General features: G+C 42.8%; 1 protein-coding gene across 2 annotated transcripts in view; it reads left to right on the top strand.

The window, feature by feature from the left end:
• The window catches only part of MTUS2 (microtubule associated scaffold protein 2), a 555,967-nt gene that overhangs the window by 171,090 nt on the left and 357,683 nt on the right, over positions 1-27,194 (top strand). For both annotated transcript variants that reach the window (XM_045797034.2, XM_045797033.2), the window contains exons 3-4: positions 15,268-17,738; positions 23,719-23,959. In XM_045797034.2, coding sequence (XP_045652990.2) covers positions 15,510-17,738; positions 23,719-23,959 — 2,470 coding nt within the window. In that variant the 5' untranslated portion in view covers positions 15,268-15,509. The remainder of the gene's footprint in view (positions 1-15,267; positions 17,739-23,718; positions 23,960-27,194) is intronic.

The following is a 27,194-nucleotide window of genomic DNA, read 5'->3' as shown; positions in this document are numbered from 1 at the left end:
TTTGCTTTCTGGTTGTTTGCAAACTTTAATTTTTTTTTTTTGCTTCAGTTGCATCAAGGTGTTAAATTTTTAGCTTCATCATTCTAGCTATCTATATGACAGAAGATAGGTTATGTGCTTCTGATGAAAGAAAAAAGAAATTCATTTTCCAGAAAGAAACTGATTTGAAAGAGCCCCATTTTTAGTGACCCGGTACAGGCTTTTGAGCTGGAGGTGATTCTCACTTTATCCCTGATGATGTTAGAAAGATTTCTTGCTTCCTTTCAGATAGCAGACAATCCAAGGTTTACAGCCTGCAGTCCTGCAGATAAATGAGGGTCATGTGCCATCGCCATCATGAATGCTGACGTCCATTCTCAGGGCCTAAACACATACACAGAAGAGAGCCAAGGATATACAGCTCAAGCGTGCTTACTGATTTGGAATAAACCCATTTTGAGAAGCTGGGTTGAATGGGTCCCAGCAAAGGAGTTTGAGGAAGTATCTCTACTGCCCTCTCAGCTTCCGTAAAGTCAACTCCCCTTCCCCCTGCCAGCCAGGAATCAGCCTCCCAACCCGCCTGCTCAGGGAGATTTAAGGATTCTCCTGTAACTGCTTGGCCCATCATCCACATTATCGAAGCAGATTGGGCCATAAGACTTAGTGGTAGGAAAGAAGGAAGGGAGTAGGTTTGTGGAGAATATTCACATAAGGTATTTGTGGTTAGAAATGAAGCAAGAAATATGTTAAGGAACATCACAGTGTTATATCAGTACTTGGACAGGTAAATAAGAAGTGATGCTCTAAGAGTAGGTCCTCAGTTGCCTTCCGGTGTCAGGCAGGTGGCATAGGCAGTGAAGCAGACCAGTGTGAGTTAACAGGCCCAGTAGGCACTGGAGAAGGAGAAAGTGCATGCCTTGCAAGCATACATTTGAACTCAATTTTTAAAACAGTCCTCCAACAAGACTATAACAAAAACCCTTGTCTGACTGAGCCCTTGGGATGCCAGGGGAAACGCCTTTATGTAAATACATTTCCATTTTCTTAAATCAAAAAATATTTGATTTCATCTAGATTTAACATCTCTGTTAAATCTTTTTAGTCTACTATTAATAAACACAAGCACCTAATAATGTTATTGCAAGAGTTTGGATCCTATCTAGTATTCTGTAGATAGAACATTAGTCTTCAGTGTATCAGCTTTTGTCAACGGTCTCAAAGAACAGTAGAGAATTCATGACCGACTCTTGATAGTCAGGTTCACTTGTGCTTGCTACCTTTTGAAACTGCCAGTTTTGTAAACTAGATGACAACATCTTCTTCCTACCAGAACAGATAAGTCCCAGTTTTTCTGGTAAGCAGATAGAAGTTCCATAGATAATCCCCCGGCCTCATTTCAGCTCTTGTTTTGTCCTCTTTCCTCATGAAATCCTTTCTGGAGCAAGCAGATTTGAGTTTTATAGAGCCTTCTTTTGCTTTTCTTTTTTTTTTTTAGACTCGGAATTCTTTTATTTTTATTTTATTTAAATTCAATTAATTAACATATAGAATATTACTAGTTTCAGGGATAGAAGTCAGTGATTCATCAGTTGCATGTAACACCCAGTACTCATCACATCACATGCCCTCCTTAATGTCAAATCACCCAGCTACCCCATCCCCCACCCCCCCTCCCCTCCAGCAACCCTTAGTTTTATTTCCTATGGTTAGGAGTCTCTTATGGTTTGTCTCCCCCTCTGATTTCATCTTATTTTATTTTTTCCCTCCCTTCCCCTATGATCTTCTGTTTTGTTTCTTTTTTTTTTTTTAAAGATTTTATTTATTTATTTGACAGAGATAGAGACAGCCAGCGAGAGAGGGAACACAAGCAGGGGGAGTGGGAGAGGAAGAAGCAGGCTCATAGCGGAGGAGCCTGACGTGGGGCTTGATCCCATAACGCCGGGATCACGCCCTGAGCCAAAGGCAGATGCTTAACCGCTGTGCCACCCAGGCGCTCCTCTGTTTTGTTTCTTAATTTCTACATATGAGTGAAATCGTATGATAATCGTCTTTCTCTAATTGACTTTATTTCACTTAGCATAATACCCTCTAGTTCCATCCACGTCATTGCAAATGGCGCTGTTTCATTTTTTTGATGGCTGAGTAATATTCTGTTGTATATATATACCACATCTTCTTTATCCATTCATCTGACAGTGGACATCTGGGCTCTTTCCATAGTTTGGCTATTGTGGACTTTGCTGCTCTAAACATTAGGGTGCAGGTGCCCTTTTGAATCGCTATGTTTGTATCCTTTGGATAAATACCTAGTAGTACAATTGCTAGGAGGCTTCTTTTTCTTAGTCCTTCACCACTAGGGGAAAACAGGTAAAGAGATGGTAAAGAACTGGGTCACGGGGAAAAGAGGGGGTCATGTGACCCCAGCATCACCTACAAATCCAAAACCCAGGCCTTGAATGCCATAACACTTCTGGTGTATGTGTGTATATGGTGATTGGCTGGAGTCTTTGTCCAACTACCTCTACGCACAGACACATACACACACACGCACACACAACACACATACACACATTCATAAATTGCAAGAAGGAACAAAGATCTAATTTTCCCCAGCCCCTCATTTTAATCTCTGCTTCCTTCTTGCTGTTACGTGGTGCTTGGAATTTGTCTTTGGCAGCGTATGTTATCACACCCTGCCTTTCTTTTAGGACCACAGTTACTAGCCGTGTAGACATTATATCCCCTTTCCCTCAGAAGGTTGTGGTTTCTCCGAGGATTGGGACTTTTCTTTTACTTTTATTTCCTGTTGTTCCCTGTCCTGTGTTTTTATCAGTCGACAATCAGTTGGATGTGTCTCAGAGCCCTTTGAATCCTTGTCCATGTTGCCTTTTTTCTCTCACCTTCCTCTCACCTGTTTCAGGGAGGCCGTGGTCTACAAAAGGGCGCCAGGCACTAGCCTAGACATGGGGAGCCCAGACCCACATGCCTGTGACAAGTCTCAGGTGGTGGACTTGGACTAAGTCTCTCTGGGCTGTGGTTGCCTCACGTAAAATGAGAGGCTTGAACTAATTAATGTCTCTGTGACTTTCTATCTCGAATACTCAGTGATATTCTGTGACGGATATATGCTTAGCAAGGCATTATTACTCAGAGAACTAAGTAAGTTAGGAAAGATTCCATTATGCTACCATATTAATTAACTCGACAATATTTATTGAGTGCCTACAGTGTGTTGGACAAGTGTCACACTGTCCTGGTCATTGGGGATCAGTGGTGAGCAGGGCGGATATGATCCTTATCCTCATGGAGCTTATGTCTTATTGGGAGAGGAAGACAATGAACAAATAAACACATAGAATAACTAAAGAAGGCTGTGGAAGAAGCAAGGACAATGGCTGGGGCAGAGGGCAAACCTCAAGGAATGCCTGTCTGGGGAAGGCACATTTAAGACCATCCTGATACATGAGAAGAGTCCAGCCATGTGGAGAGCCAGGCATGGAGTGTGCAAGCAGTGAAGAGCCATGCAAAGCCTTGTGGGCAGGCTGCAGGGCAGGAGTGGGGGGTGGAAGGAGGTTTCGCACAACCACGTAAGGCCGCCCAGGTCCAAGGGAGGACGCCATGGGAGGGTTTGTGGCAGTGAAATGACCATGCACATGCCAACATATCATTCTGGATGCCTTGTGAAGGGGAAATGGCTCATTAGAGAAGCAAGATTGGAAACCAGGAGATCTGGTCAGAGATTTGTAAATGGCTTATGTGGGAGATGACATGGTGGCAGAGAGGGAGAAAAGTGGATGGGTTGGTGATGACCTTGTAAGTCCATCCGACAGCCCTCGATGATGGGTGGGGTGTGAGTTAAAGGAAAGGGCCAAGGAAGCTTTTAGGTTTCCATCTTTGGTGATGTGGTAGATGATGGTACTAATAATTCAGAAAGGGGGGTTTGGGAGGGCTGGGAATGGGCATTGGGAGGCATGAGGTGGCCAGGAGGTCTTCTGTGTGGCCCTCATTCGCTGGAACAGGTCCTTAAACATGAATATCTCATTCTCTCTTCAGAGAGAATTTCCAGAATTCTGAATTCTGGAAAGACCTTGTTTCCCATGTTTGCTTTTAAAAATAATTTCACTTCAGGGCGCCTGGGTGGCTCAGTCAGTGAAGCGTCCAACTCTTGATCTCAGCTCAGGTCTTGATCCTCAGGGTCATGAGTTCGGGCCCCACGTTGGGCTCCATGCTGGGCATGGAGCCTACTTAAAAAACAATAATTTCACTGCAGAGATATGTACTATGAGAGAAGAAATGCAAATGGCATGTGAAATGTAACCTTCCCAGAGGTAAGGTAATAAAATAAAATAACAAGGCTTTTTTTAGCCTTTCAACTTCGAGAATTGATGACCCCACAGAAACTTGGCATGGTGGCTGAAGAGCATGGATGAGGCTTCAAATTCCAGTTCTTCCATTTACTTTCAGAAGCTATTTCACTTCTCTCTGCCTCAGTTTCTTCATTGGGAAAACGAGGTGATGATACCTAGCTGGAGGATTGTTATGGATTCAGTGCAACAAAGCACTGAGAACAGCGCCTGGAAACAGTAAATGCTATTCAAGTGTTGAAAATGTATTCCTCATGTTCAGCAAATGTTATCCAATTAAAAAATGCTTTTGAGTCCCTACTGGGTGCCAGCCACTGCTCTAGGCTTTAGAATAGAGTGGAGAACAGAGGAGCAGGTGCCTGCTTTCCCAGAGCTTATATGGGATGAAGGGAGGCAGATAATAAACAGGGAGATAAACGTAAGGATCGGGTAATCTTGGGTGGCAAGAAGGGTGTTCTCAGCAGGGTGACCAAGTGTCCAGCTTATAGTTGGCGTCATGGCATTCTGTCTGGTTTAACATGCTTGAACTCCCCAAAGTGGTCCAGTGACCTACAAACACGTGTACGTGAATGTTCTAGTATCTTTACTTGTAGTTGCCCAAACCTGGATATAACCCAGATGTCCCCCAGCTGGAGAATGGGTAAACACACTGTGATACATAGCGTGGAAACTTATTTAGCCATGAAAAGGAACACTGAGAGATGCAACACCGTGGTGAATCTCAGATGCATGGAAGAAGCTAGACACCAAGTCTGCACACTGTGTAGTTACGTTTAAATGACATTCTGGAAGAGGTGAAATCATAAGAACAGGAGCCAGATTATTGGTTGCCAGAGGCTGGGGATCACGGAATGGTTGACCTACAAAAGGGCTTGGGGGAGTTTTTAGAGCTCATGGAACTGTTCTGTGTTTTGATTGTGCTGGTGGTGGTCACAGGACGGTATACATTGGCAAAATTGCAGAACTATGCAGTAAAAAGAGTGAATTTTACTGTATATAAATGATACTTTAATTTTAAAAATTGGAAAAAATTCTTAAGCAAGATAAAATATCCCTATTTGAATGGTAAATGATCTGGTCATTGTAGTGACAAAGTTTTGAGAGAGAGGAGATGGAGCAAGAAATAGGAAGAGCGAGGGATAGAATGAAGACCGAGAATGTTTTTCTTGAGAGCAGTATGTATTCATTTCGTTTCAGGGCATCCATTATGTGCCAGGCCCTGGCATATAGTCTAGGCACAGGAGATGCACCTATAAACAGAACAACACCCCTCTTAGAGCTCAGAGTTGTGTATTAAAATGCAAATATGCATCCCTGTTTACACAGTGCTTCTACCTTTAGGAATAGAACCCAAGATAAGGAGGACATGCGATGTGCAGCTGATGAATTGTTGAGCACTACATCTGAAACTAATGATGTACTATGTGTTGGCTAATTGAATTTAAATAAATTAAAAAAGGGAATAGATCCTAAGAAAATAAGGAGTTCAATAAAATAAGCATTGAGCAATTTTCCATGAAAAATTATTTTAAAAAGGCAAAAACTGAAAACAACTTAGGGAGATTGGTGGGTATATCATGGTAAAAGTGACCATTTTTTTAAAATGATAAAGAATATTTGTTACATGTATTTATGTGAGGAGGTGTCCATGACAAGCAAAGTGAAAAATTGGAGTTATAGAACTCATTCCCTGAGTAAAAAAAAAATCTGGGGTACTAAATGTCAAACTCTGTTCTTTCACTGGAAGTGAGGGACTTTGGTATATTTTAACTTTTTTTTTTACAAGGTCCTTTTTTTTTTAATTGGCAATGTAAGTATTTCCATTTTGGAAAAAAAATCACTCAAGATAAAAACAAAACAAAATAATTATTAAGCATAATAGGCAAGAAATGAACACCCTGTATTTTCTGGGTGAAATTCTGTCCTGGAGGGGAAAGATACATTTTTTTTTAATAATGATTTTTTATTATGTTAGTCACCATACAGTACATCCCCGGTTTTCGATGTAAGGCTCGATGATTCATTAGTTGTGTATAACACCCAGTGCACCATGCAATATGTGCCCTCCTTACTACCCATCACCGGTCTATCCCATTCCCCCACCCCCCTCCCCTCTGTAGCCCTCAGTTTGTTTCTCATAGTCCATAGTCTCTCATGTTTCATTCCCCCTTCTGATTACCCCCCCTTTCTTTATCCCTTTCTTCCCCTACTGATCATTCTAGTTCTTATGTTCCATAGATGAGAGAAACCATATGATAGTTGTCTTTCTCTGCTTGACTTATTTCACTAAGCATGATCTCCTCCAGTGCCGTCCATGTTGTAGCAAATGTTGAGAACTCATTCTTTCTGATTGCTGAGTAATATTCCATTGTATATATGGACCACAACTTCTTAATCCAGTCATCTGTTGAAGGCCATCTCGGCTCCTTCCACGATTTAGCTATTGTGGACATTGCTGCTATGAACATTGGGGTGCATATGGCCCTTCTCTTCACTACGTCTGTATCTTTGGGGTAAACACCCAGTAGTGCAATGGCTGGATCATAGGGTAGCTCAATTTTTAACTTTTTAAGGGACCTCCACACGGTTTTCCAGAGTGGCTGTACCAACTTGCATTCCCACCAACAATGTAGGAGGGATCCCCTTTCTCCACATCCTCTCCAACAATTGTTGTTTCTTGCCTTGTCTATTTTTGTAAAGGAGAAAACAAATACTTTTTGTTGGTGGATGCAAATGAGGCTTATTGTAGAGAAACATGTAGTGTTTTTATTGGAGAAACTTAGAATATCAATTTAATGTTTTGCTTAAATGTAAGATTGATCTAACCTAGGAAAGTCAAGTTGTCCCTTGGCTCTCTATAAAGGGGCACATAGCAGCATTTCATTTATGTGTGTATTCTTCTTCGCTCTTTTTACTGAAGTAAAATAAAAATAAAATAGCCTCTGCTACCGGAAAAAAAAAATCTATTCTTTCTGAGCACAGTCTTGTTTCTATATTGGAATAAAATGTGATGTACTACTCATGTCATGTACATAGAGAAGGAGGGTAAAGCAGGCTCCAGAGAGCTATTGTATTTTTACATGATTCTGCATGCTTTCACAGAATTCAGCACCACAGATAGCTACAGCATCCCTGAACAATATTTACCATTCCTCAACCAGCAATTCAACTTTCAACCACATTGTAGTGAAACAACTTGTAATGCATTTGGTCTGTTGTGTGTCACCTTTCAGGATACCTATACTTATGCCTGTTGAAAATAAATGTAGCCTTATGATAGAACCAAGAACCTGGCTATTGTTATGTAATTGCAATTGCAGAAAATGCAGAGGAACGATTACCATGGAACTTTCTAATGCAGACGAACACATTGACTTGTAGGTAAATATTTGCAAGTAACTTCACATAAAATTAGCCTATTAAATGTGGTGGAACATTACAGACCCCAAATATATGGTCCATAAAAATGTCAACCGAAATTTGAAATTTGGGATTTTGACTTTTTTGCATTGTTGTTATATTTACTGATAAATACTGGGTTCCTATCTTATCTGCTTCCCTGTATCCTAAAGTTCTGAAGGATAATTTATCGCATGGTAGGAGTTGCAGCTGGAGCTTCTTTGGCAGATACATTTTATTAAGTTGGATGGAATTGCATTTATATTCAAAGGCACAGCGCTTGAACATTTATATGAAAATTCACACACTGGTAAAGCATTCCATGGCAGACCTGGCAGCTAAAGAAGGCTGTGCAGCATTGTTTTTCGGTCTTTTAAAACCCAGCCCCCTCTTTAAATAGCACGAAAAGCTTTATTTTAAAATTAAATATTATAGCAAATATAAATCAGATAATGATGATCAGAATGTATTTTTCTACATAATCTCCCTTGAATATTCTGGTACAGCCCTCCTGGGGTGAGGGTGACTAATCAGTTACTCAGCTGGGAAGGGTGGTTTTCGAATCTCTATCTTAGAAGACTGAAAAGAAAAAAAAATAGAGCCTGTGCTGTCCTGAAAGTGATTTCAACATTTGCCATTTTGAGCTCCAGTTGAGAAGAGATTGCTTCATCCTAAGTGCCTACTACGTGCAAAGTCCTGTCCCAGACACTGCGTAGGAAACAGATGAGTCTGAGCTGTTTGCCTCCAACCTAGTGAGCTTATAGTTTAATAAAGAAATGAGACATACATATGTAACCGTCATAAAAGTAAGACACATGTAACCAATAAAAAGGCACACTTAACTATAATAAAATAGGATATACAGAACGATAATTTAAAAAGCATAGTTTAATAGTGCTAAAAGGAAAGATCTGGGGATTCAGGGGATGGAGACACAATGTCTAGCCTCTTCACCTTTTTGGGAAGGGAAAGGGAAAATTTAGGAAAAGTCTTCACAGAGGAGGTGGCCCTTGAGCTCAGAAGGTGAAGCTGTTGGGTAGGGGGCGTAATTTTAAGTAGAAGAGTAAGAGGGATTAAGTGTGGAAGCATATATGGGCCCCGCATTCATCAGACCTTGAATGTCAGGCTGAGAAGTTTGTCATTCAGCCAGGTTCACTCCCGATCGTGTTAGGGGGTGGCACAGAGGTGGTGGGTCTGCTGAGTTTTTCTGTCTGAGAATGCCTTTCCTGCTGTGCTGGAGAGAACAAACACGCTAACAGGAAACAGCAGTGCAAGATGGATGAAGAGATTGCATATGAGCATGAAGATGTTATCAGTCCACTTAACGATTCAGACATGTATACGCATTCAACTGAAAGAGTTCTAGATGCGATTGTCAGACCCATCATTGGAGACTGTGAGCTGGGGAGAGCTAAAGCCATGCCTGCTTGATAAAGATGGGCAAAGACATTTTGTTTGTTGGCAAGGGGACGATGTAGTGCTCAAACTACATGCTGGCAAACCTGATGCTGAGCTCATGTTGGATTTTAAAAAGCATTGGCAATTGTTGAGTTATGAGTACCAAGAAAAATGAACAGAGGTCCCTAGGAAGAATGTTCGGTAATGTGTAGAACAGGAGGCAGCCGATTTCTGCACTTTCATTTACTCTCTTTCTCCATTGGAAGAGAGACAATGTTATAATTATTTCAGCAACACGTTTGATAAAATTTCTCCCCTTATAACATTCTCGTGGACAATGTGGAGACATGTAGTAACTGCAGGGCCCAGTGGGTGGAGGGGTGCCTGTGTGAACGTGCCCATAGAATGCTGATCAGCAGATGAGAACCATCATGGAGTGACTTCTCCCTGGTGCCAGGTGCTGCTGCTCTGTCCCCTGCCCCATTTTGCTGACACTGGTATCAGTGGAATAAATGATCATCAGGAAGGCACATGTACCTTTTGGAGATGGTATGAAAACAGAATGGATTGCACATACTTTGGCTGAAAAATTAAGGATTAGCCCAAAAAGTTTTAAATAGGATAGAACAATGGGCCTAGACCAACAAGATGAAATTCCAGAGGGACATTTTTATGGTCCTACCCATGGATGCGAAAAGCCAGTTATGGATTTCTAGGATTGAGTCTCTGTAGTTTTTTTCAGTGACTCATATAGTACTCCGGCATTTTAATTGATGATATGGAATTAACAGGGCGATCCATGTGGCCATGGGAAAGGCCACTCTTAGTTCACATGTTTAGAGGTGTAACTAAGTGAATGGAGGTCTTGCTTTCACAGGACCCTGGATGATGCCCCTAGAGCTAGAGTATTGTGTGCAGCCGAGCATATCCTGTTCAGGAGGGACTTCAGGCTCCCTGGGGTGTGTATTTAGATGGTGCGTGTTTCTTTTCCTTTTCTCTCTGGGTAAGGACATGAAAGCACAGAGAGGGTAACATTCCCAAGGTCAAGCAGCTAAGAAGTGGCAGAAAAAACAGTTGGGAGACTTTGAGTTCTTTAACAAAGAGAACAGGTTTGGAGGAGGAAGGGAACATAGTAGCTCTTTACCTATACCTGAAGGGTTGTTTCTGGTGGAAGAAGGATTGTGTTGTACTGCACTAGAGAGATGGGTCTCCACTCTGGGCTGGTTTGATGGTGGTTCTGCATGGAGGGCTGCTGGGCTGCCAAGAAAGCTGATGGATCTCCTGACACTGGGGTTTTCAGCCTAGCACTAGGGGTGATAGTTGGAAGGCTCTTAAGCCTCTTGTAGACTATGAGCCTATAAAATCTTTAAATTACTTTTGGAGTTAATTGATGGATTTTTTCCAAGATAAAATACCATTTACCTCTAAGGCCATCGTTTGTAACTTTTTATAGGGACAGATGTGAAGCACATGAAAATTGCATGCCTCAATCTGGGAATATGCACCTCATGGGGGGGCGGTTAGCACAGTTGGTTGACATATTTGTATTTCTTATTTAATCATACAGTCCTGAATTTGTAAGATCATGTTTTGTATTTTGGGAAAAAAAAATCTTTATCTTAGAAGGGTACCCTGGATTGAAGTCCAGATCCAGAAAAAAACAAAAACAAAAACTTGTTCATATTGACCCTGTGACTGACTTCTGGCCCTATGATGGAGCCCTAGGGGGAAGGTGTGAAGCCTGGGGAAGAAAGGAAAGAAACAGGAAACATTACCTCCTGTACATAATTTTTGCCTTCTATATCTGAAGAAGGTTTTTAAATGCTTTTCTTTTCTTGCATGAGCTCTCTCTCCTTTTTTGATTTCTGGTTTTGCTTTTCTGTTCTTGGTCTTTACGATAGTGTCATAGTACTATGTACTATGTACAATTTCACCAACAGACAGCTTTTCCTTTTAAAGCTTCCACTCTCTGCATGGATTTTACTTTCCTATTTCGGTCCCTGCGCTGCCACTTCTTAGCTGTGTGACCTTGGGAATGTTACCCTCTCTGTGCTTTCATGTGCTTTCCTTCCAGAGAGGAAGGAAAAAGCAGGGGATGTTAAGGTCTATCTCTGGAGGCCATTACAAATATTAAATAGCTTAACTCAAATTAAAATTAAAGACTAAACAAAATTATAATTTAAAATTTATATTAACATTTACAAATATGTGTTTGAACTGAGAATAATTCTCGGCCCCTAGGAGGTTCTAGCTTTCCATTCCCTTACCAATGAGTACCATTCATTGCTCACTGACAAAAAAGTACCTATTATGTAATTCTTTAAAAATTAAAATCAATTCTTTCTAGCAAGAGACGGATTTGACACTTGTTCGTCATCCTCTAGCAATCACGTTGTGGATTGCAGTGTACGATACTCTGGTTTTGTTCATCGTTGTTGAGAAGAACTCATTTCTTTCTTTCTCCCAGCCTTGATAATTCAAACCTGAGAGCCCTTGGTCTCATGCTTATAATTCTGCCCACAGAGAATTAGAGGCACTCCCTTTCTGTGGATGGCCCATATTTGTGGGATTTCTTGCTCTCTCTGGCTTTCTGGGATACCTGCTTTCTGATCCAGAGAACACAGTGTTCTTTTAAACTGCTGTCTTATTGATTTGCCTACATGCTTTTTATATCTTTGCCTAGAGGGTATGTGTATCTTCAAGGAAAACATTTTTTAGCTTGAATAAAGAAATAAAGATAGGTTCACTGAGAATCCCTTCTGTGTCAGGGAACTGAGGCTGGGATCAGACTATGAGCATCTTGGTTAGGCCTGAGGGCTGTATTGGGGTAAGGCTGGACCCAGGGCACCCCTGGCTTACTGAAGACAGACCTGGAAGAAGACAGAGAAGGAGAAGAGGAATGTGGGAGATAGGGATGAAAGCAGAGGATGGGGATGGGGACAGTGAGTGCCACAAGGAAGGAACAGAAGAGCAGGTTGGCAGGGAACGAAAGTGCCTGCCCCTGTGTGGGTGTGTGTATTTGGGTAGGATTAGATGCACGTGGGAAAGGAACAGGAAGACCCAGATCAGGATGTTAATGTGTCTTGGGGTAAGGGGAGAAGGGGCAAATAAAACACACAAAAACCCCAGCTTATAGGAAATTATCTCATTTATGTAAAATTGCATGCTTATATAATAGATGCAAAAGAAATGAAAGAAAAAAAGCCTTATCAGCCAAGGTTTTGGGGGATGCCAATGGTAGGGTGTCAAAAGAAAGATCAGGTTAGGAGAGGAGGGGGCTGGGCTGGAGAGGAGCATGGAGGTAGTTGCATATTATTGGTGATTTTTCAGTCCTTTGTTCTCGGGTGTACGTCATGTCATTTGCTGGGTCACATCTGTCCCTATGTGTGTGTGTGTATATACATGAATGTGTATGTCTGTAGGCACGCACACGTAGTCTTTGGAATAGATGAAGTTACATAGTAAACAGTGATGAAGGGAGAGAGGTGATCTGCCACGTAACGTACTTCGGCAGAAACGTAACATCCTCCCAGGTAGTGTGTACGTGTGTACTCATATGTATTTGTATGGATGAGGAGGAAGGTGGGCAAGACTTCAACTCTGAATCCCCACTGGGGGAATTGGGGATGGAGCAGAACCTTGTTACTTTTAAACTCTCCCATCCCCAGTGCCTAATAAAATGCTCTCACAGTAGTGGATAAACCAACGCTAGCCTTGAAATGAGTAATTTACTAATCATCTGTGAATTGACTTTGATCGAAATTTAAATACTGTATTAGATTTTAAGCTCTTTGAGGGCAGAAATAACATTGCTCTTCATCATTCATTCATGTATTCATTCACTCATGCTACAGATACATATTAAATACCTAATACATATGCTAGGTTTGAACATTATCTTCTTCAGTGTCTAGGGCATTTAAAAGGTGTTTTTAAGGTAAAAATATGGGATATTGTGACAGTTCATCATAGATGGACCTAATCTATTCTAGTGGGTCAGAAAGGCTTCTTGGAGGAAGAGGTATTCATACTGCAAACTTAAGACCACAAAGGAGTTAGGTAATGTTGGGAGAAGAGTCCACATTCCATGCAGATGGAAAAGTATGTGAAAAGGCCCCAAAGCAGGGAAAGAGGTGCCCAGTAATGTGAGGGATGAAGACTGTGTCTGCAGCCTGGCGAGTAGGAGCATGAGTAGTAGGAGGTGAGGCTGGAAAGGTATGTAGGGGCTGGATCATGCAGGCCCTGAAGGCTGGGATAGGATTTCCTGCAACTTATTTTGAAAATTTTCAAACCTATAGAACACTTACAGGTGTTGTAGAGTGGATCACCTAAGTTTGCAAATTATTATCTTTTGGCACAGTTCCATTTTCTTTTTATCTCTCTTTCTCTCTCTCTCTTTCACACACACACACACACACACACACACACACACACACACGTTTCTCTTTGCTGAGCCATTGGAGAGTAAGTTACCATGTGCCATGTCTAAAAGCATGTCATGTTTAAAAGCATGTGTCTTCCAAGAACAAAGAATATCTCTGATATATTCACAATATTATTATAAACCTGAGAAAGATAACATTGATAAAACACCTTACCTAATACACAATCCATATGAAATTTTGAATTGCCCCAATAATGTCCTTTGCTAGCCTTTTTTTTTTTTTTAAGAGAAAGAGAGAGAGTGGGGGTGGAGAGGGCAAAGGGAGCGGGAGAGAGAGAATCTTTTTTTTTTTAAAGATTTTATTTATTTTTCTGACATGGGGGGTGGGGGAGAGTAAGAACAAGCAGGGAGTGTGGCAGGCTGGGGAGAAGCAGCCTCACTGTTGATCAAGGAGCCCAATGTGGGGCTCAGTCCCAGGACCCTGGGATCAGAACCCGAGCTGAAGGCAGCCACTTAACCGACTGAGCCATCCAGGTGCCCTGGGAGAGCGAGAATCTTCAGCAGGTTCCACACTGAGTGTAGATCTCACCATGTTCAGGCAGGGCTTGATCTTACCACCTGAGATCATAACCTGAGCCAAAATCAAGAATTGGACACTTAACTGACTGAGCCACCCAGGTGCCCCTAACTTTTTTTTTTAAATCTAAGATCCTGGTCAAGGAGCACACATTGTATGTAGATATACATTGGCATTTTGGCGGTAGGTTTAGACCAGTTATTTTATAAAATGTTCACCAATTTTAATTTGCCTGATTATTTCCTCATGATTAAATTCAAGTTGAACGTTTATAGCAAGAATGCCACATAGGTGATGTGAGGCACTGAGAACTACCTAACATCAGGAGCACATGGGATCAGTTTCTGTTATGGGTGTTAAACCTAATCACTTGGTTAAGGTGGTATCTACCATATTTCTCTATTGTAAAGGTAAAATTTTCCTTTTGTAAGAAATAAAGTAATCTTGGGGTGCCTGGGTGGCTCAGTTGGTTGAGTGTCTGACTCTTGATTTTGGCTTAGGTCATGATCTCAGGGTCGTGAATTCGAGCCCTGCTTTGGGCTCCATGCTGAGCGTGGAGCCTGCTTAAGATTCTTTTTCTCCCTCTCCCTCTGCCCCTCCCTACCCCTGGCTAACGTGCACCTGCACTCACTCACTCTCTCTCTCTCTCTCTGTCTCTCAAAAAAAATAAGAAATTAAAAATAAAGTAATCTGGAGAATGGTACCTTAAGATTCTGTGAATATCCTATTCCCCAACAATCTTTCACCTGATGTTTTTAGCAACCATTGGTTGCAAGATAATTATTACTTTTGTGATGGCAAAATGGTGATTTTTTTCCTAACAGTGTGATTTTTCTTATGTTAGTTGGTGGTATTCTGTGAAGAAGAGCTTTTCCTTCTCCTCTAGCCTTTTAAATCAGTATCAGTATGAACCTGTGGATTTTTAAAATTTGAATTTAAGATTTAATATGTTTTATAATCCATTTCTAACATCATTTTTATGTTTAATTTCCTCATATTTGGCCAGTAGGCACCCTATTAGAAAGGATTTTGAGAAATTTATGGACTGAGTGAATGCAATAATAATATAAAAGTGATGAATAAATCTGTGTTTTCCATGCTTTTTTCTCCTGAGAATCTCTATTTGTCAGTGCCAACAACATGATTTTATTTTTATTTCTTTCTAGGTCTTATGGACTAATTGGCTCTCATTCAGCAGGAACCTAACAGATAAGTCTCCTGCTGTATGTCAAAACAATGCTTGGTTTTAAGACTGCTCCGAAAATGATTAAAGTAGTATTGCAACGTGACATTGTCAGGGGGCAACAAGCAGCTTGAGAATTTCCTATTACTCAAATAGCAGCTTGAAGGAAGCTCCTTTCCATTAAGTAGGACTGCATGGCCAGCAGCCCCCACTGAAGGGTAGAAAATGAGCATCCCAGTGGCTCCGAAGAAATCATGTTACACTCAGTTGCGGGACAACAGAAATGGAGTGAAAAATAATAATGAGAGTATCCTAGGTCTGGGAGATACAAATGCCAATCAAATCATGTTGGAGGTCAGTTCCTCTCATGATGAGTCTGAGACACGTGACCGGGCAGATGAAATTGGAAATGCAAATTCAAGTGAGCCAGAGAACAGTACCCATTTCAATAAGGAATTTCATCAACTTCAGGGCTTTGGGAGAGGATCGCAGGCTGGCCCCACCAGCCTGAAAGATTTTAAATTTTCTTCGACCGTCCATGGAGGACTAAATGAAGAGCACATGGTGGAGAGAGGCACAGATATCCTACAGACCCCTCGCAGTGTTCAGGGACCAAGTCTGTCAAGTTGGAGGAACATTATGGCAGAGGCCAGTCCAGAGGTTTTGGCTAAAAGGGATGCTGAACTTCCCCGGCATGCTCCTAAGGATAAGTTGGCAAAGACCCTTGACAATGAGGAATTGAGAAGGCATTCTTTGGAAAGGGCAGGCAGCTCTGCTGTTGTCATGGACATGCCCACGAGGGAGTGTGGCGGGAGCCTGACCTGGCAGCGTCTGCAGCCCATGCAGCTCGACTCCCATGAAGCCCCGCGTCAGGAGCCCAGTGGTGGGGAGGCGCCACAGAGGATATTGACCGCCCCCTCTCTAGGGGCAGCTCTTCCTCCGGCTGACAGTACCTCAGAGGGAAAGAGTGTGCATCATCCTAAACCATCTACCTCAGCAACCAAGGAGACCACCCCCTCAGAGACCCAGATGGAGGGGGGACATGGACCGAAAGTTAGCAATGAGAGCACCTCGCTTTCTGCCCATCCAGAGCCTGGGCTGGATTCACCTCCAGCACTGAAGGGAGTCCTGAGTAAGCCAGAAGCACAATTAGGTCAGGGAAAGGGAGAGCTCAAGCCAGAGCTGAAATTTGTCCCGCCCAAGGCTGTGCAGGAGTTTAAGTCAGTCCAGGCCGAAGGTCTGGGTTGCCCCAAGGAAGGTAGCATGGTACACCTCGAGAGAAAGGAGCCAGGTGGCAAAGCACAGCAGGAGGCCGCCACCGGTGCCCTTAGCCTGTCATCACACAGCAGTGGCCACCACCTTGGTGTGGGAAGAGGCAGGAGTGAGCAGGACAAGAGAGCAGTCTACCCAGGTGAGGAGGATTCTCTTCAGACCCCCCCCACACCAGGCCCTGCTTCCTTGGGAGCTGCCGAGAAGCAGCCCACTGGCAAAATTTCATCAAGTGCGGCTAGGAAGTTGGGCGAAATGGCATCCAACAGCATTTCAGCAGGTGATGGGCATGTTCCTTTTATTCCTTATGACCCACCTGACAGCAGGCCGTCAGATGTCAGTGAGGAGAGCGCACTGGACAATGGGAACATGGACAGTGCGGCGATTTGTACTTCAGATCCTTCCGTTGGAGACCGCAACACTGGGGTCCCTGAGCCCCTCGGCCCTCAGAGCAGTAGCTCAGAAGTAGGGGACAGCAAAGAGATCCCTATTTCTGTTGCAGAAGATAGGAAGCTCCTAGAAAGTGCAACTAAGACTGAAAGCACCCCAGGGGGAGCAGGTGCTCTTCTCAGTGGCCCGGCACCCCTCCATCCAGAGACAACTGTGAATGTGACCCACCAGCCTCCACCACCTAGTAGCAGTGTTCAGGACTTAGGCACGTTAGGTGCGGATGCCAGGGCACCCTCGGCTGCCGCACCCCCCACCGATAGTGCACGGTTGTTGAACACCCCCCCGAAAGTGCCTGACAAGAGCACCTGCCCCAGTGGGATCCCCGAGCCTGTGTTCCCACATTCTGAGGACACCCCTTCCTCACAGGAGGGAATGGAGAACCAGCAGGTTGAAAAAACAGAAGAAAGGACAGAACCCAAGCCCATCATTCTGCCCAAGCCCAAGCACGTGAGGCCCAAGATCATCACCTACATCAGGAGGAGTCCTCAGGCCCTGGGCCAGGTGGACACTTCGCTCCTTCCCGTGGGGCTTCCTTATGCCCCGCCCACGTGTACCATGCCTCTTCCCAAAGAGGAGAAGGCAGCAGGTGGTGAGCTGAAGCCATCTGCCAACCTCTATGAGAAGTACAAGCCGGACTTGCAAAAGCCCCGGGTCTTCAGTTCTGGGTTGATGGTGTCTGGGATCAAGCCGCCAGGACACCATTTCAGTCAAATGAGTGAGAAGTTTTTGCAGGAGGTAAGAGAATGTCATTGTGATATGATCTTTAAGTCAAACAGTGTAAAGTTTGTTACGTGTTTTCAGTGTAAACTGTGAAACCAGAATATCCTCTCTCAGCAAATGGCGGATTTTGATGGATGCACGTGTGTGGAAACGGATGTTCTTACCCAGAGGGGCTTCTAGACAAGTGGGCATTTTGGGCCAGAAGAGCTTGATGATCGTGCTGAGGTGTAGTTAACACCCAGGGAGACTCATTTAAATTCCACTCAGCATAATACGGGTGAGGTTGGATAAACATGCATTTAAATTGGCTTCCGTGTTTGAATAAGTCAGCTTAAGTCTTTTCTAAGCCAGATCAATGGGGGGAGAAGCCCAAAATAAATATATTGTTCAAATTGGTGTGACTTCATCCTCTCAGGGGGAGTATTTTCCTTACGGGAGGCTCTCATATTCATTCATGGGAAAACCACAGCAAATAGCACATCACGTGTCAGGCATGGGCTCTTTGTTTTGAGTCAAAATAATAATGACAACTCACATTTAGTTGAGCACCTACTCTGCCTTGAACCCACATGACATAACATTTCATCTTTATCAGTCTTCACTAGTTCTTATAGTGATTTTCTGGAGGTTGGGATTACAGTGTTTATCATTGTAGAGATGCAGAAGCGGCTTTGGAGGGATTTGAGTAGCTCAGTTAAAGCCACAGAACAAGGACAGTGCTGAGGTGCTCTTCTCCCTCCCAATTCTGTCACTGTGCTGCCCCTCTCATTTTTTTTAATAATAGTTTTTTATTATATTATGTTAGTCACCATACAGTACATCCCTGGTTTCTGATGTAAAGTTCCATGATTCATTAGTTGCGTATAACACCCAGTGCACCATGCAATACATGCCCTCCTTACTACCCATCACCGGTCTATCCCAATCCCCTACCCCCCTCCCCTCTGAGGCCCTCAGTTTGTTTCTCAGAGTCCATAGTCTCTCATGCTTCATTCCCCCTTCTGATCACCCCCCCTTTCTTTATCCCTTTCTTCCCCTACCGATCTTCCTAGTTCTTATGTTCCATAGATGAGAGAAATCATATGATGATTGTCTTTCTCTGCTTGACTTATTTCACTTAGCATTATCTCCTCCAGTGCCGTCCATGTTGCAGCAAATGTTGAGAAATCGTTCTTTTTGATAGCTGAGTAATATTCCATTGTATATATGGACCACATCTTCTTAACCCAGCCCCTCTCATTTCTTTCTGTTTTTCATTTTTTGTTTTGTTTTTTCCCCCCTCTGATGGGTCCCCAGAGTTTAGACCAATGCTTGACATATCTGTGTGGTCAGAAAATGTTGAATGGTGGCTGAATTATGAACTCACATATGTTGGATCCAAACAAAAGTCAACCAAAGCTTCTTTGAGATAAAAAGGCTAAGTCCAAAGTTGGACATTAGGTTGATTGAATGTACTGACATATTTACAGAATGTACTCCTCAGAGCGGAAGTTGTCAGCTCTGGCACAGCAAAAGAGGTGACTCTGTTCTAAACAGCAGATCTTGACCAAGGCTAGCACTGACCAGGTGCCCCAGCAGCTGACCATCTGTTCTGCCCTGGGGCAGGCTGTTAGCTCCGAGTCACACATCTCGCTCACTGTCTTCTGACTCTGGGCCTGCTGGAGAGGCTTCCCACCTCACATCCCTACAGAGAGAACACCAACTAGAGAGTCTAGGGGTCCAGTCTTTTCGGCAGAGGCTCATTTCGCTGTTCAGGGCTGTGTGCTGTCCTGTTTTAGGTGGGCTTCTCACACAGAGGTCAGCAGCGAGAGGATGTTCTGGCCAAAGGACTTGGAGAGTCTGGCCCCAGGCAGTGGCATCTCACTAACTGAGGACAGATTGCCACCCTGGTCTTATACATCAGTCTCTGAGCCTAGTTAATGTGAGTCTTTCTCAAATGTCTAAAACCTTATTCACCTGGGCCTCCAAGGCTCAGGATCAGGCTCTGACCTTAAGGTCTTTACTAAGACAGGGATGTTCCTTGTGAAGCCTCTAAAAGGTAGCCATCCGACCCTCCCCGGGGCTGCGGATACCAAAGCTGGTTAAATAACCAAAGACTCTTTTTTTCTCAATGAGTCACAGCAGAGGTAAGCAACTTGTACAAGATTGGATCCTCAAATCTGGCATAGCAGAGTATCTCTTTGACAAGCGCACCCTGGGAGACAGTGATGAGAGCTAACCCTTAGGCCGGCTTCTCCTTGGCCACTAAGATGACTCCCCTGGTCACCAAGCGTGTTGGGGTTACCTTTGCCTTTTCTATATGTCATACCAACATAACCACTTAAGTTCTTCATTTGTACCATTTCTTCAAATAAACTAATTTGGTTCCCCACCCACCCCCAAAAAAGATCCCCCAGATTTTTCTCTGCAAAAACACATACATGAGAGAAATTTTACGTGGAGAGGTTGGCAAACATCCTGTTACCGTCTGCAGTTCTTTTTCTGTGACCCTTACTGATTTTGGTTTTGTGTCTGTCTTTTCTGTATTGCTTCTCTTCCCTCCATAAAATATAAGAACTTCTAAATTATACGCACATTTTCTCCTAAAATATTTCCTATATCTTAATCCTCTAGAAGCCACCTGAGTCTCAAGGAAATGGGATAGCATGGGTGTTTGTGTGGTGTTAGTAGTTCTGAGGGGTTTGGAGAGGCCCCATTGGTGGGGGACAGCAGCACCACTGTGCACCAGCTCCTTTGTCTGGGGACTGTTTTCTGCCATAATTAGAGTGTCAGAGACCTAGGCCCTGTCTTCCAGCGACAAGACATAGCAGAGAAGACCCAGGTGTTGTACTGGGCTAATTTCTGCCCTAATCCTCTTTTAATCAATAGGCTGGCCCTTGCCTTTGCTCCTAGAGCTGCAACTTGACGAAATGCAGTGCGTCCCCTTCCTGTGTTCAGGCCTGGTGCAGGGAGGTCTCAAAGCCACCTCCCCTGCCAGTGAGCCCTGCTTCGCCCCAGGATGGCTTCAGCCAGTCTCCAGGGAAAGAACACATTTCTGACCAGTTGCAACAGAAGTATTTTTCAATTGTGGACGTCCTATATCTTTTTAATAAATGGGAAAGTCTTAACAGTACAAACCCAAATGGGAAAGTCTTAACAGTACAAACCCAAACAGGCTTCAGACTCTTTCATCATTATTGACAGATTCCTGCTGGTTAGCATTAGTAGAAACGAAGAAGTCAGAGGAAGGGCTCTTCTGAGAGAGGGCGTCCTTTCTCTGTTGACAGGAACAATACAGACATTTAGAGCTTCCGGAAGTGGCTTTGAAGATCATCTTGGACCTGCTTGTGGCAGGATGATAAAATATGCTTCCTGGTTTAGACTGTTTTCTGCTTGCACCTATCCTGAGGTCTCTGGGGTACTTCTTCCTACTGACGCCTTGGGGAATCCCTTTGCATTTTTGGTGTAAAGAGGTGGGAAGAGGGGAGCAGGAGTGAGAGGACAGGGGTGAGGTTGTGTACTTGCAACATACAGATGTCTGATTAGGGCTGGTCTCCCTTCTTACTCCCATTATACAAGGACGTATGTATGTGTGTATTATGGAAGTGTCTATCCAGACTTGAAGGAATTGGCTTGTACAATTGTGGAGGCTGGCAAGTCAAAAGTATGCAGGGTGGGCCAGCAGGCTGGAGACGTAGGGAAGAGGTGATGCTGCAGTTCAAGTCCAAAGGCCATCTGCTGGCAGATTTTCCTCTTCTTTAAGGGAGGTCAGTCTTTTTTCCATTAAGGCATTTGACTGATTAGGTGAGGCCCACCCACATAATAAAGAATAATTGGCTTTACTCAGGGTTTACTGATTTAAATGTTGATCTCATCTTTAAAACATAAACATCTAGAATAATCTTTGACCAAATATCTGGGCACAGTGACCTAGCCAGGTTGTGAAGATTAACCATCACAAGTTCTCTCCCAGTAGCCATCCCAGTGGCTTCTCAATGAAGCCTCCACATTTACCGTGTGTCTACCCAGCCCAGCCCAACCCACTGAAAACAGGACAGGGCAAATATGAAGAGGGGCAGTCTAGGAAGAACTTAACTTATTTGTATACCTTGATTGATTTTAGGAGTTCGAAGTCACAAGGATCTTTTAGTTTGCTTTCAAAATTATTTCTCTAAAAATACTCCGTTAGAGAAGGAGAGAAAAAAATCATTTGGGGTTAATCACTATGTGTTCATAGCTGTGCAGCGACACCTGTATTCTGTCGGTAAAGATGAAAGAACTGAGTGTCAAGTTTTTTGTAGATTCCCTTGTCTTCTCAAAAACACAAATTAGGCATACTTTTCACCTTCTTAAAGAATTTGTTACATCTTATCAGAGACAAACTACCCAACGAAGTGAGGGGCATTGAAGGGACTGAAATCATTAAGGTCGCTTCTGAGTGACAGCATGCTGGGTTTTGACTCCCCAGTTTCCAAGAACCGAGTAATTACTGAGATCAGCATATTGCAATCCTGAAAACCTGACATATGTAGGACAGAAATCATGTCTTCATGAGAGCACGTGCTGGAAGCAGTGAGCAGTGGCAACAGAATTTTAGAAACTACAATGAAAAAAAATAGAGGAACATAAATATAATAGAAAAGCCAAAGGTTGATAGTAAGAGGGTAAGTAGGGAATGGTCAAAAATTTATCAGAGAGCAGAACTAGAATGTCTTTCATAGGAATATAATTTTCCGTGGCCTGAATTCAGCCTATCTGCTAGAGCAATCATGCATATGTTACAATGTGATTATGACAAAACTTTAAAGGCCTGATCTTTTGTTTCAATAATGTCAGTTTAAGGAGAACCTTGTATCTGCTTCAACATTAAAAGAGCATCAAATTAAGAGTTTTTCTCTTCAACATCTTGAATCAAAGCTTTATAGCCCCTATTAAAGAATATTGCTAAATGCTTGTGATTCCTGAATAGATAAATGTTTGACACATAAAATGTATTGTGATTAAAAGTAGAGTTCACAGTTGTATCTATCGTTCATAGCCTCTGGCACTATTTTTTTTTAACTTAAAGGAAATAAAGATTATTTAGTTGTCTTATTTTTTTTCATTTTTAATATGAAGAAACACTGATAATATGAACAGACTCTGTGGGTATAGAATTACATATATAAAGGGCTGTGTTCTAGCCCAAACCGTTGACTATAGGGGAAAGTAACAGTATTGTTATTAAATTTAGGTAAAAATGGAGACATGATTCCTTTATTGAATAAATAGTTGTTGACTTTATGTGCTAGACACCATTCTAGGTCCTATACATTTAGCAGTCAACAAGATTCTGCCCTAGAACTTCCACTGTAGTGAAACTGACCAAACATTCATGGACACCCCACCTTACTAGGGAAGACAGTTGAGGTGAGTCACAGACGCTCATTTTTGATTATGTGAACAGAGTGTAGAGGCCTGAAAGCATATTTTTCCATCAACTGCTTTATTCTTCCAAACAGCCTTATCTCCCGCATTAACGATGCATATTTTATTTCCTAAGTAGCCCAGTAAAGACAACAGAAATTGGTAAAGTGGTTCACCTGCTTCTCCTAAGAGTAGGTTACCATAAACATTGTGCCTTTTCTCATTAGGAAGGATGAAACTTTCGTAATTCTACGAACATTTGCGAAACTCCTTCCCTGCTTCATTGAGATTATGTATTTATAGATTGGCTACTTGCAGAGATTCCAATGATTTTGTAGCAATCAGATTTAAAAATCTTGTGCAGTGAGTTGTTTTCCCAGTGAAATGTGCATTCATAGTGCGTTAGGACTGGAAGAGACCTGAGAGGTCCTCCAGTTGTGTTGTTAACTTAGAGATGAAGACCCCGGAGCCTGAGACGGTAAGTGGCCAGTGATGGAGCAGCTCAGTGGTGCCAGAGTGGCTGTTCCTGGAGACTTGATCTCCTGACTGCATTCCCTACTCATTCTATGACGTGTGCTTCTCTGATTAAGCTTCTGCTCATTTATCATAGGTTACAGAACGCCCCGGAAAAGAAGAATTTTGTTCTCCTTCCTATACTCATTATGAAGTTCCTCCAACTTTCTATCGATCGGCCATGCTCCTTAAGCCCCAGTTGGGATTGGGTGCAATGTCCCGTTTACCATCTGCAAAGAGCAGGATCCTGATCGCGAGTCAGAGGTCCTCAGCGAGTGCCATCCACCCACCAGGACCCATCACGGCAGCTGCTAGCCTCTACAGCTCCGATTCTGTGGGTAAGTGACCCAGCCATGACTACTTCTCCTGCTGCACTTGTAAATAGTAATTCTCGAAAATGGCAGTAACTGTCTACTGTGTTATACAAATGCCTCTCACCCTCTGAGAGGAGCCTTTTTCTGCTCTTCCATCTGACTGTCGATACGGATACTTGTTAACACTGCTCCGCCTGCACCAGTCATCTTCCACCTTACTTTCAAAAGGGTGGCCTTTGCAACCCCTTCCTCACTTCTTCTGATTTCTCCTTTCTCTGATACAGCCTGTGAACCAGGAGCCAGTGGAGTTTTTCTGTAAGGGGTCAGATAGTAAATATTTTAGGATTTCTGGGCCTTAATGGTCCATGTTGTAACTACTTAGCATGAAAGCAGCCGCAGACAGTACATCAGTGAACAAGTGAGGCTTAATTCACAGAAATAGAGAGAGGGCTGGGTTTGGCCTGAGGGCTGTAGTTTGCCAGAGAGATCTTCCTACAGCCCGGCATTGACCATAACACTCTTCATCTGTTCACAAATGTGGTTCACTGGACCACTCCATAGTTACTTACGGAAAGGCTCTGCTGCCTCTCTGTGCTCTCCTGCTCCACCATGGCTGGCCAGTCCCCTCCTGGAGTTCTCCGCACGACTTGTTTGCTGTCTCCATTCTTCTGTCCCCGTGGTTTCCCCTAGGCTTTATGTATTATTTTATTATAGACATAATACGTCCCCAGTGTAAAATAATTTGAATATAGAAAAATATGGAAAAGGAAGTAATAATGCTTAGAATATTTTTAGCACCCAGTGAGAGTTATTATTATGGAGTTTTTTTCTTCCAGTGTGATTTTTTTCTGTGCATTTTTCAATAGTTAAAATGATACTGAGTGTGAATTTTGTTTTTTTTCTATTAATACATGGTAAACATTTCCTAGGTCATCAGTGTTTCAGAAATATTTTAATGGCAGCATAATGTTTTGTTTTGTTCATTTATGCATTTATTCAACAAATTTTGGATGCTTATTATGTGCCAGAAGTTGTGAATTAAGGACTGCAGCAGCGAACAAATCAGAGAGCTTCTACCTTTATGCGTCTTACAGTCTAATGGATGAAATAGACCAAAAAACCAAAAAAATAAATACGTAATTGTAAATATGAAAGCAAGGAGCATAGCGTTTTAAGAAATTACAGCCAGAAGATTATATGGGGTGGAGACGCTTCAGGGGCAGCCTCTCTGAGGAAGTGGGAAGAATGGGAGAAGGTGGGGAATCGTGTCAGAGTTGATTGAGTCCTTGCCCAATTACTGGCAGTGAGTTCTGCTTACTCTACACTATTTTCAGTAATGTCGTGATTTGAATCTTTATGTATACTTACTTGTCTTCTTTCCTATTGTTTTCTTAGGCTCGATCATTTGAAGTGTAATGATTGTATAAAAGCATATCCAAACATTTTTTTAAGGCCAAGGAATTTTCTAGAAAACTTGTAACAATTATTTTCCCACTGGTGTTTCTTGGAAGTACTTCTTTCCATTCCCTTGCCAGTGCTGAGTATTACCACTCCTCCACCTCCTCCTCCTATTATTATTATTGCATTTCTTTTATTATCAGTGGAGGGGAACTTTTTAACCTAGTTTCCATTATATTACTTCATGAATTGCCATTTCCTGAGGTAAATATTGAGGAACAATATTTTTAAATATATTTTCTTAATAGTTTTTTTTTGACAAGCACTTCTATAAAAATCAAATTATTTTTGATGGTTCTCATGAGATATAGATAGATAGATAGATAGATAGATAGATAGATAGATATAGATATAGATATAGATATATAGATATATATATAATGGACCTACCTGTTATTATCAGACATGCTCCAAGGTAATTACGTGATTCAGTCCCTTATTCAAGAATTATTACTGAGGGACTGTTATATGTCAGTGCTGTTCCTGGTGTAGGGGATAAAGCAGTGAAAACAGACAAAAATCCTTGCCCCCATGGAGCTTGAATTTTAGTATGAGGCAGTCTTTTTTGTTTTTTAATAAGCAAATAAATTACATGGTGTGTTGGGAGAAATAACTAGTATTGAAGGAAATGAAACATAGGGAAGGGATATAGGAGGTTTGGGAAAGAAGAAGGGAGATTACAGTTTTCAATAGGGTGGTTGGGAAGTCACCATTAAACATTCCCCAGAGGAGATGACGGAGGGAACCACATGGATATCAGGGGTGGAGTGTCCAGGCAGAGGGAGGAACCAGGGTACAGCCCCTGAGGTGGCAGGAAGGCCAGGAGGCTGGAACGGAGAGAGCAGGGAAGATGGGAAGCAAGGAGGTTGGTGGCGTGTGTGTGTGTGTGTGTGTGTGTGTGTGTGTGTGTGTGTGTGTGGCGGGGGGCAGGAATTGCATAAGGCTTAGGAACCATTCTGAGGATTTGACTTTTCCTCTGAGTGAGAAAACCATTGGAGGCTTTGGAGCCAGGACCGCATGATCTGGCTTTTGTGGACACAGGATCCCTCTAAGTCTACGAGGACAGAGGATAAAACAGGGAGCAGGCAAGAGGTGATGCAGACAGTGAGGGGACACAGTGAGAAGGTAGAGCACATCGGGGCTCCTGACTGACTGCACGTGGGCTCTGAGAGAAAAGGTGCAGTAGAAGGCGACTCCCTGAGAATGCAGTTGCCACTCAGAGAGTGCGGGAGAAGCTGGTTTGGGAGCGGAGGATAGGAGCTCACTCAGGGTGTGTTGCGGTGGAAATGCCCTCAGCCATCTTAGAGGATAAAGCGTTGCATGTAGGATCCAGCGTTGAGAGGACAGGGCTGGCTGGAGATCTGAAAGTTAATTGTCAGCAGATGGCTGGTCTTTACAGCCATGATGCTCCCCTCCACTGGCCGCCATTCTCTCCAGCATGATTTCACCTTCACCAGTAACTTAGAAATTTGATGTGGAGTTGAATTACGAGCTTTGAAATAGCATGATGTAACAAATGTTAATAGTTTTACTTATGTACAGAATTTGGAAAAACTTAAAATTACTGAAGATAAACTTAGTTGAGATTTAGTTAATAGTAGTCAAGTTTTGGGTAATGAAAAGTCTTTAAGCATATACCACTTGCGTAAAAATACCACTACCCAGAAGAGGCAGGCAGTTTGAGCTCTTTCTGAGGATGACTTGTTTGTGTTCACACATTTGTGATGAGGCTGACACTTCTTTAGTGTTCAGCTCAGTCCCCAGAAATACACATATAAGGGACTCCTCCACCCCTGCTCCT

Source organism: Ursus americanus, chromosome 10 (genome assembly GCF_024610735.1).
Source record: "Ursus americanus isolate L20-20 chromosome 10, mUrsAme1.1.p, whole genome shotgun sequence".
In the NCBI taxonomy this organism is placed as follows: Eukaryota; Metazoa; Chordata; class Mammalia; order Carnivora; family Ursidae; genus Ursus; species Ursus americanus.
Note: the sequence above shows the minus strand (reverse complement) of the source record. Positions and strands in the feature narration are given on the sequence as shown.